This window comes from Dysidea avara, chromosome 8 (assembly GCF_963678975.1).
Source record: "Dysidea avara chromosome 8, odDysAvar1.4, whole genome shotgun sequence".
Classification (NCBI taxonomy): domain Eukaryota; kingdom Metazoa; phylum Porifera; class Demospongiae; order Dictyoceratida; family Dysideidae; genus Dysidea; species Dysidea avara.
Window position 1 is genome coordinate 1,554,758 of NC_089279.1, and position 11,658 is coordinate 1,566,415.

The following is an 11,658-nucleotide window of genomic DNA, read 5'->3' on the forward strand; positions in this document are numbered from 1 at the left end:
TGAAAACCACTCAGACGGAGAGCGTTTTGTTATCCTCGCCATCCTACGAGTTAAAAAACATTGGGCTAAGGTGAAAACTAGCACTATAGCTTATTCATCAATCATTTCCACATGTTTTCAAATACAGACACGCCCCCATCACAAAGCTACCACTCTGCACGGAGTAACCACTCTACAAGCAAGCTACCTGTCTAGGCCTTAAGTGAACTCCATCCTTTTTCCATAACCAATTCAATAGCACTGATTATAACAATAAACTCGTGTAACTGAAATTCTCCGTGATATCTCTAGGATATGTCTGTTCATCGTAACCGAACATAACCAGAAGTACTAGCTGCTGACCCATAATCAAAAATTTTAGGTATGCATATATAATACATCCAGTGGCTGCACTCATATTGGCTTGGGTGATTCATGTACGGGCTATCAGCCTGATAAGTGTTACATCCTAGCTGTAACATGGGGCATTCAGGCTTTGTCTGATATGCAGGCCCTCGGGTAGTCGAGCATACATATCAGGCAAAGCCCTCATACCCGTGTTACAACTATTACATAGATCATGGTTTCATAAAATGTAATAATCCTGGCATAAGAAGTAGGAATTTCCAACTTTTGCTTAAAGGGACTAAACAATTGTTTGTGCTGCTAGAGCAAAAGTATATATAAACTATAGTATATTGTCAAGGAAGGAAGTGATGAAGATTATTACGGCATATAAATGCTGTAGTATGTGTGTTCATCTTGAACTGATCTCAATTAAACATTAATAGCTCATTAATGGAATTATTGAGCTTCAGATATTTAGCACATTTGTAACACTTCTTGACTTGTTAAAGAATACAATTACCAGTATAGTCCAATATCTTTCACCATACAGCTTTTGTAGTGAAACCATAAAGGTGTGTAACGTTTATATTGAAGCTAAAGCACAACAGTTCACAACTTTACTGTCATCAGTGATTGTCTAATAGGCTATCTAGCAAAACGTTACGCATTTATCTTTAGCAAAATCCCACTTGTCTTCCCAAAACTGCTTACTTAGATATATATAACTATCAGATAACTTTGCCTTCAGGAGTAATCATGTCACTACATTTTATTATTTCTAACACCAACTGTAATAATTACATTACTTCAAATTTGTTTATAGGTCAGCAATTTTTGGGTAAAGTTAAGTCCACAGTAATCATTTCATATATTTTATAGGGTTGCTATGCAGCTATTTAACCTTCTGTTGCTATGGCAAAATGCTCAATGCTGACACCTGTCCAGCAGGTGGAATCATGCAAAACTGCATTAAAAGAAACTACAGACTATTTTGTAAATTTCACCCTCCTGTTTGCCGGACTAGTAAGTAATTGTTGCAAATGAACCCTCGGGCATTACCTTAAAAGTCCATAGTTCATCTCCCCCCTCCCTAAATAGTACCAATGCTCACATAGCAATAATATGGCCTTATTCATTGAAAGCTGTATGAACAGGGTGTAAGGTTGTAACTGATAGACTAACTATGACAATTAACTTCACCTCTGACTCTTCACTGGTTCACTCCCCACAACAGAACAGACAGAGTGGAAACACAGTCGAGACTCCATGGCAGCTTGATGGAAGTACCAAGTGGACACATCTCGACCACTGACAGTATCACACTCCTTCAGCACAGCCTGCCATGACTTTGTTGCCCCTCTGGCACTGTCATCATCCATTACCCTGTGTTACAGGTTGCATAAACTAGTTATATTATTAATGGTAGCCATATGCAATGACACAATAATGTTATGGTATAGGCAACATTAACAATGAGAACTTGTGTTAGTATGCAATAGCTTACTGACTGTTCTATTAGAGTGTTTGTTTGGAGCTCCACTGATTAGCATCTAACGAGAATACCAATAATGTGTCAGTGGCGGATCCAGAGGGAGGTATGTGCCCCCCTCCCCTTCAAATAAAATGCTTACAAGATTGAGATACTCTAATAAAGCAGTCACAGTGTTCATGAGGCAGTGTAGCTTAACTATGAAGCTATGAATAAGGATCTGAACAAGGATCTTTATATACTTTATGGTATATACTGTACTTCTCTAAGTAGCTCTTGAGAAATTCCTGACTTAAGCTTTGCCTAAAACTAAGCTAGAGCTGTATTTCATTCAGTAGTATTACTAGCAACTCCTGTGCTATAGCACTCCAAATCAAACCTGCTAATGGTATTGATTATGTTGACCATATTTGGCCCTTTTGAAACAAGATGAAAGTTACAAGCATCATCAGACTAGACTCTGATGACACTAATATTCACTCGTAAAACAGCACCTGATGAAAAATCCAGATACTACATGTGTATCTGTGGGAGCCTGAGTTAGAGCCCTTATATTAGAAGTGGTAGAATTGTACAACCTGTTCAGATCCTGTGAGCTAAAGGGAAAGGTACACAGTACATACATACTCTACAAATGGTATGGTAAATAGTATCGAGTGTGCTTTAGTTTTGTGTTGAATATCAGTTTGTTGAATCATTTTTGGAATCACTACACATCACCATAGCTACTCACCCCACATCCCAGGCAGATGCCATCATAGCAAATGTACTCACTTGTACCTGTGTGTATTCCATTTAATGTACACCAACCCATACCATACTATACCAGTTTATGGTGAACATCTTTCAAACGTTCTTCTTTCATCACGTCCTTGTCATCTAACACATCAAACACAGCCTCCAGGCTCTTTCTGAAGAACGTTGATGCATGTAGTTGATCTCCACACCATACCATCATCCTTCCTAGCTCATTCCAACAGATCGCCTTGTCACACTCTAATATATTAGTGCACACATTACACCAACACATAATGATAGTCACTCACTGTCTTTCAGTGTTGCTATGGCTTCAACAAAGAAGTCAGAAGCTTGTTTCATGTGCCCTCGGGCCCAGCAGACATAAGCTGGCCACAACTTCAAACAGTCAGAATGTGACTTGGTAACCTTGGGATACCTGATGATGAGATGTGGTGTATAGTAATGGACCATACAGTGATATATTTTTAATCAAATACTATACCTCAAACTTTTAAACAATACCTTAAACATACATTTCAAAGTGAAGAAGTTCTGTAAATTATACTTTTCTCCAGTGCAAATTAATAGCTGTTAAGGCTGCTTTGAACTTCCTCATACAGTACTTGCTCAGCTGTGTTGTTTTTCTGTTTGACATCCGTAGAGCCCATTGGGAAAAGCCTTCACCGCATCCTTATAAACTCGTTTCCACGTATTTCAAACCGGCATGTATTAACTGACCTAAACCAAGGCTTACCTGCCCAAAAGTTTAATACAGGCTCTATATGGCCTTTATTTATCACACAATGGCTGTTTTAGCGAACAAAGTTTTGCTAACGTTGGTGCAGAAAGACAATCAAATATACAAACAAACATACATACAAACACACACACTTTTCGGAAAACAATTTCGGTAAACCAGGCGCGCGCCTGGTTTAAAAACCCAAAGTATGCTGCAATTATTGTTAAAGTTTAGTCGCTTCATATTCGAATGCATACTGAGGTGTGTGTTCAAATACTTGCGTAACCGAGCGAATATCCGAGTAAATTGATCATTTGTTTCAGCTATAGTTTATGTTTCATCATTGCCACTTACACAGCACAACTACATATAATTCTCCCTCCCTCCCTCCCTCCCACCCACCCATACACACGTACACACAAAAGCAAAGTACAGTCACGCCTACACAGTGAACCAGCACTGGGACACCTGTGCGCTACTCAGGTGCTAGAAGTCAGCGCAGGCAAATCTTCCTGGGGCAGGACTAGTAACCCACAGGAGGCTGTACCATGTCCCACAGGTGAAGGTGTAGGCTCCCGAAGTCCCACCTGGACCTTCACCCACTGTGTGAGACATCTACAGTTGGCATTTGCTTCCCTAGCTTACACCACGTACCCACACACAATTTTGAACTCAACTCAACTCAACACACACACACACACAAACACAACACACACACACACACACACACCTAGTCTTCAAGAAGTGATCCACTCGGTACACAGCTGGCATCTGAAGAGTAACTTTATCCAGTCCCCCACTAGTAGCTCCAAATAAGGGAAACAGGAAGTCGCACAAGTGCACCAGGGTCCTCATAATTCCCATAGCAGAAGAAAGGTTATTCCTTCCAGCAACACTATAATACATTGGATGAGGAGTGAGACAGTGCAATGATGTTTGGTAAGCTCTTGGGTCTGAAATAGCAATGGAAGCCAGCCAGGACTGTTGAGGGTAGAAGACAAATTCATTATTCTTATTAGTCTGTGGGCTATAGTCTAACAACAGGTCATGGTAGAGTTCTAATGTGGAGAAGTTCCGTTCTGCCCAGCGCATCTGCAGAGCTGCCATTGACTTGAGCAGTTTATCCTGGGTGATCATCATTTGGAATAAGTATGGGATGGTAGTGTCCTCAAAGTCGTGACCTGTAGAGAAGAAAAAAATTTGATACCCTTCTCCAAACTTAAGAAAATGACATTTTAGTATGCACAATAGGTCTGAACATAATGTGCTACTATAATAAGCAGCTAATTTGGTGAGTGTATAAATATAGGATGACCAATTGTTGAACAAACCTTTATGCTTTCTGATAACTGTTCAAGTAGTTCAAACATACGTAATATAAGCTTACAAAATCCATCCCTCCTGGAGGAAGACTGAGTGTGGCCCCGACTAGACATTGGGTGACCTGCAGTTCGAATCCTGGGGTTGGAGGGATTTTTTTCCTTACTTTGGCCCCTTTTCTGTTACACCTTTCCAGCTATAGGTCATTAAGTCTAAGTCCTTGAAGTTAGGTTAGGTAATCCTAAGGCTGCAGCACATGTTGCTGTAGACCTTCAGTGCTGGTCACTGTAAAGTGTTAATAATAAATACTTTAGGTTTAAGGAAGAAAATCCATCCCTCCTGGAGGAAGACTGAGTGTGGCCCCGACTAGACATTGGGTGACCTGCAGTTCGAATCCTGGGATTGGAGGGATTTTTTTCCTTACTTTGGCCCCTTTTCTGTTACACCTTTCCAGCTATAAGTCATTAAGTCTAAGTCCTTGAAGTTAGGTTAGGTAATCCTAAGGCTGCAGCACATGTTGCTGTAGACCTTCAGTGCTGGTCACTGTAAAGTGTTAATAATAAAAAGCTGAACAGTCTCCTTCCATTAATACTCATAATTTAACAACAAGTGGTTGAACCCAAGGCATACAAAATGATACCTAGGATTGCTGAAGATAATGTCAAAGGAGTAGCAGCCAAGGGAAGGGGTTCAGATGCTTCAGACAAATCCTCTTTTCAGTACCATAAACTTAAAACCATCCACTAATCTTACTGAGGATATCACACCAACAGGGAATTATCAGTATCTTAGCAATAAAATCAAATGTTGATTGCTTAGACGTAGGGCATATCACATGATCAATAGTATATGTGATGCCTGATGAAAATGATGGATACCCACAAACAAAAACAAGATAGACTAGTTACAAGGTAGCAGCTATTGACTGATCATGTTATACAGTGAAATCTCATAAATAAGGTCACCTACAGGACCACACCAAGTGGGTTGTTATTCAAGTAACTTTGTCATTGAGATAACCTAGTCATATTTAATTGCTGTAAAATAGGTTTATGCTTGACCCATAGTTAGCTGTCATAACTGTAGCTATTATCTTGTTGTTATAGTAATACTTTAACCAGCTTGTGTATATTCCTCTACCATCGTTATACTTTTCACTGCAGTAAAACTGCTACTTCTAGCCAAACAGTATTTCAGTGATATACGTAACTATATACACAGTGCCTGTTGAAGTCCACAGCAAAGTTGGTCTGATAGTTTCAATATTTAATATACTAAACTAGACAATGATTATTACAAGCAGCAAGATCAAAACACTCTAATACAACAGTCACTTGGAGTACATTATCATTCCAGTCTTTGGTCATTTTATCTATTACACAAAATTTTACTGAAGGACAAATTAGCAGTAATCTAATGTCATACTCCAACCAAATTCCCGGAGCCTATAGCCAATTGTCAAAATAATGTTATTTTAAATTTTGTCGATACAGCCAACAACAGTTTTTAAAGACAAACTATGATAGTATCTTGGAGCAAGACAAGTTCACTTATTAGGTCAAAATGTGTATGCTTGATTGACTGGTCCAGTATAATACACAAAGTAAGCACAAGATCAATTGGTCACCATTTACCATCTCTGAGGAACGTTAGCTTGTCTTTGACCTGAACATGTCTTTTTGCCAATGAATGTGGTTTACATCCATGCTCAAGGTGCCATCATTATTGACATAGTTGTATCTCTGACAATCATAACCATAGCTTTCACTCTGGATTCACAAAAAGTTTGAACTGACCATTACAGATACTGTGTAGCATGTAGTCGTTGGTTGGCCCACGAAAAAATATCACCCAAAAAACCAGCCTCAATTTTCCCTGACGGCGATGAGGCAGTATTGGTTAGGCAAAACTAAGCCCAAACAAGCTTTCAGATTGACCCAAAATACTATTAACACAAGTCGCTAACGATTTTTTTTAAATTATTAAACGGGATTTCTACTGACTGACTGACTGATATCTTCAGTCAAGCGTAACTCAATAACAGCTAAGGCTACAGGCTTACTTTTTTTTAACTGTTCGACATCGCTTTAGCTGGACACGTGCCCTTTGGCATACCGCAGTATGTACAATGCATTCTTCATGGACTTACCAGTGTCTTCCTTTGTGTCCCATTCATCTTTGCTGACAGCAAAAAATGTCAATTTGGTGGTAGCACATGATGACTTCCCTTCGTTACAGAAATTGTCTTCATTTTTCATAGTGGCTACTTTGATTACAGAGGTACCTTTTGAACAGTTCTTGATTCATAATGCTGTGTAACAGGTTGAACATAGCTGACAACGAAGCATAATGGATAATTCACTTTTCAGATGAAAATTGGTAACTATGGCGCGTGGTGCCATTTCTTTCTTTTGATGCAGGGTTCACCAGTCATAATAATTCTATTTTACAACAGAAGTTAACAAACAAGTACACAAAAAAATTTTAAACTAAAGTAGGGACCATAACACATTAATAAAAAGTACTGAAACAAGCTGGAGTAGTGCACGATATTAAATCACAGTAAAACACTAAGAAGTGTTATATCCCTACTGTGCTATTTTAGTGTATTAGATAAGCTTACATTAAGCTCTATGAAATTCAAACACTTTTAGTGTGTGGCAAAATTTTCAAGCTGATGGTAGATCTTGTGAGAGTTCTTGTAAAATACAGTAAATACACTAGGAAAAACTTCAGGATCTGTTATCTCGGGACTCAAGTTTAGTACCCAATGATCCGATCCTTAGACTTACTCTGTGAAAATCAATTGGTGAACAAAACATGAAACTACATACAGTTTTTTTTCCTAATGCACTTGTCTGTCTCATCAGCTTATCAGGCTATACAACATTCTACCACATGAGGAGCCTGTAAAAAGCAATAATCAGCAAGATCTACAGTAACATTTGGGCTACAAAACTATTGTCAACAAGCAAAATGGTCTGTGGCTAATTTTCGGTTCACTTAGGATACATAGCTAAGTGTAAATTATGAGATTTATGCAATGCCTATAATATAATATGTCTTGATCATGTGTCTTTATTATATACAACTGGTAAGCAACTACTCACTTTTCACAACTTGTTGTATCTTTATCAAACACAATTCAGTTAAACTGAGTACTCCACCCAAATCAGTCAGAGACAGGTCAGACACTGCCAATACACTATCTTCATCTTCAAACAGGTTACAAATTGGTCTGAAGAACTCATCCCTTGCAATTTTCCTGTTCTGTGCCTTTCGTTTCTTCTTCTTCTTCGACTGAGCTCCCTTCTTCCTCACTGCCTCTGGTAGCCCTAAACTGCTAGTCAAGCTGCTGGTTGGTGATAACAACATGGCGTCATTGGTAGACGCGTCATCAGAGCTGAGGGGAGATTCTGGAGCTGAGTAGAACTCTTCCGAGTCTTCCCCTTCTTCACTGCTAGTCAAATCTTCCGTTTCTAACTCAGGATCTAACGAAGAATCATCAACTTGACTCTTCTTTCGCTTCTTTTTCTTCTTCACTCGTTCCTTCACTTCACTAAGCTCCCAGGATATCATCCTCCTGTAACCAACAGGAACGCTTAACATCTGATCGTCACTCGCCACTCCGCTCGCCATTCGGTACCTGTAACTGCACTAACAATTGGAATACGCAAGTGTCGCAATTTTGTGAAACAATCTGCGCTAGCTAATAAGCGGCTAGCGCTTAAAGCCACACTGATGCTCCACCATTAGGCACCAGCCTGCCGTATAGCCTAAATATTTCGAGGGGCAAATATTTCGAGGGGCAAATATTTCGAGGTTGAGCAATGCTGCTAAAAATAATTTTTTCGGATTTGCAAACACTCCCAAAATGTATTAGACTACTGTGCCAAAAAAAGCCCAGCTGTAAAAAAAGGCAAGGCCAAGAATGCGCAAGTACATGTTCATGGAGTAACCAAAAGACATGATATCAAAATCTGGCCAAGAAAGCATTTACACATTTTACAGTATAGGCACTTTTGTGCATTCTTTTCTATATGCTTCACATTATCACATCCAACTCAGTAGCTGTACATGTGTGCTTGCAATATAAAATTGATAGCTACTACTGAGATGATAAAAGATATTACACTGCATTGTTACCAAAATTAATTTAACTAAAAATTTACAATTAGTTTCTGCTTGGCCATCCTTTTATTTTAATATACAGTGCAAAAAGCTGGCCAAGTAGAACCAATTGTAAATTTTTAGTTAAATTAGTTTTGGTAACAATTCAGTGTAATCACCTTTTATCATCTCAGTAGTATTGTTTATATTGCAAGCACACGTGTACAGCTAGCTGGATGTGATAATGTGAAGCATATAGAAAATGAATGCACAAAAGTCCCTATACTGTAAATGCTTTCTTGGCCAGATTTTGATATCATGTCTTTTGGTTACTCCATGAACATGTACTTGTGCATTCTTGGCCTCGCCTTTTTTTACAGCTGGGCTGTTTTTGGCACAGGATATCACTACTTTTTGTTGAATAGAGAACATACAGTTAGGTATTAGCTATATTACACTGCATGCATGCATGTATAATAACAGCTTCAGCAACAGATTAGCTAGCTAAATTAGTAGCAAAAGCTTCCAAGTTCATTGTTTAGAAGCGCTACTAAAAGTGACTTGCTAAGAGAAAATTCATTCAAACTGAAAATAATGTTCAAATTCCCGCAAGGACTCATGTGATATCTCGCGTGATGTTTCACGTAAATAAGATTAGATTAGATTAGATTATCGATTTTTGTCAAAAGACAAGGGTCACACAAAAGGCAAAGCCTGCAAACGTGCTCCCCTTACAAAGACATACATACAGTTACAAGTACAAAATAAAACATACAGCAAAAACATGACACACGACAACTACATACCTATACAAAAAGAAAACAAAGAGAAAATTACAAAATCAGGTTAGCTGAGCAGAAATCGACGAAGTGCCATCCGAAAAGGAATTGCTTTGGAAATTTGTAAAATTTCTACAGGTATTGAGTTCCAAAGAAATGGAGAATTTATAAAAAAAGAAAAACGGTATGCATTAATGGTAGATGATGATGTGGTAAGTGAAAGTGAATGGGATCTAGTATTGGTGCTTGAAAACTTGAAATGTGAGTTGAATGGGATAGAAACTCTGTCATGTAAAATATCGTGTACTTGAGTGATAGTAAAATAGGACTGACGAATATGGAGCGCAGGCCATCTTAGGTCCTGCAAACAAGATGTAGAAGATTTGGACCAGTTATGTGAATGAGGATTCCATCTGCTACCACACACCCAGCGTGCCGGGGCAGCTCGTCTCTGAATTGCTTCTAGTCTATCAATGTCTCTGGCAGTGTGTAAATACCATACAAGTGAGGCATATTCTAGTAATGGTCTAACATATATAGTTAAGTAACTAATTGAAATTGTACACATGTAATTGCACATCAGCATTATACCCCTGGAGGGTCCTGCTGATTAACAATAAATAAATAATAAATATAACAAGGCAATTGTAGGCAGCAGATTTAACAGTAGATGGACTTGCAAAAAGAGTGTGTCTTAAATAGTTGAGTGAATGGGAGGCTTTAGCTGTTATATGTTTGACATGATCACTCCATTTAAGATGAGAATTGATGTACATCCCCAAGTAACGAACTACTGATTTAGATGGAATAGGCTGGTCATTAAGATGGTACTTGCACATTGGCAGGCCTGCCAACCTGGAAAGTAAAAAAATCTTGAGATTTCTGTACTTTTATTGTAGTATTGCAGTGTGTAGTAAAAAAAAAAACTGGTAGATGCTATGCTGAGACCAAAAAAAAAAAAAAAAAGGTCTCGACTTTTTAAACTTGAAATCCGTGACATTCGCGCTACAAACCGTGAGAGTTAGCAGGCCTCAAAAACCGTGAGATTCGATCTGCTGCCCTTGAGCAGGGTAGTGAAACCGTGAGACTCACGGTAAACCCGTGAGAGTTGGCAGGCCTGCATTGTGGCGATCGCTAATAAGAACTGGCAAACGGTCGAGGCTACAGTCTTAACTGTTCTTGCTGAAGCAGTGGGTTGGTGATATAACTAGTCTAGTCGAAATCTGTGCGTGACAGGTGGAGCCGAATCAGCTGCGAGTTGTTGCTGAATGTCTGCCTCGGAATTATGGACATCAGTGAAGCCGGCTGACGGCACGTACTGAATGCATCACACTATTCTCCCAGCAAATTGCCGGGTAAGTTCGTGTATAGCTAAGTCATTGTAAACGGCTATATAACTACCGTCGTAGTTTTAGACAGGAATCTTCCATGCCATAGTAGCTTCCTCATGCACGCCTTCCTAGTGGGATTACAAATTTTACAATTTTTACAATCCATCGATAAGTGTTCTGTTCGAGGAGAATATAAGTAAATGTAGTAGTAATGTCAAGCAAAATGCCTACATTACCATCATAAGACCATTGTTAGAGTATGCAGCTTGTGTCTGGGACCCTTATCATGAATACTTAATATATGACATAGAAAAAATCCAACGACGTGCTGCAAGATGGGTCCTTTCTGATTTTAGTTGGTACAGTAGTGTGACAGATATGTTGAACTTCCTTGAATGGCCAACCCTACAAGAGAGAAGACACATTAATAGGTTAAGCCAATTTCACAAAATCGTTCATCAGCTTACTCCTTCCGTACAGCTACCATCTTATTTCTTACCAACTCAGTATCCAACTAGACAGCTTCATCAACATCGATTTATAATCCCAGTCAGTTCCACTGTATCGTATCAGAAAAGCTTCTTTCCGAATACTTTAAGAGAATGGAACACTTTACCTAACAACTTTATTGAAGAGCAATCCACAGAAATTTTTACCAACCACCTTGTCATCACACAATAAATAATTTTATGTATGCATGTATATGTTAAATGTTTTTTTTTTGTTTTTTTGTTTTTTGTCTGTAATTACCTGGGTCAATTATCAGCTGTGCTGTCTCGACCCAGTATATAATCATAATCATAATCATAAGATATGGATTTTAAA

The 11,658-nt window shown here is 38.7% G+C and overlaps 1 protein-coding gene across 1 annotated transcript in view; it reads right to left on the minus strand.

Moving 5' to 3' along the window:
- Nucleotides 1-8,285, minus strand: part of LOC136264222 (uncharacterized) — a 35,362-nt gene extending 27,077 nt beyond the window's left edge. The window contains exons 1-6 of the mRNA XM_066058935.1: nucleotides 7,724-8,285; nucleotides 4,024-4,474; nucleotides 2,863-2,990; nucleotides 2,643-2,812; nucleotides 2,550-2,596; nucleotides 1,528-1,710 (exon numbers count right to left, since the gene is read on the minus strand). Coding sequence (XP_065915007.1) covers nucleotides 1,528-1,710; nucleotides 2,550-2,596; nucleotides 2,643-2,812; nucleotides 2,863-2,990; nucleotides 4,024-4,474; nucleotides 7,724-8,252 — 1,508 coding nt within the window. The 5' untranslated portion in view covers nucleotides 8,253-8,285. The remainder of the gene's footprint in view (nucleotides 1-1,527; nucleotides 1,711-2,549; nucleotides 2,597-2,642; nucleotides 2,813-2,862; nucleotides 2,991-4,023; nucleotides 4,475-7,723) is intronic.
- Nucleotides 8,286-11,658: the final 3,373 nt, after the last annotated feature.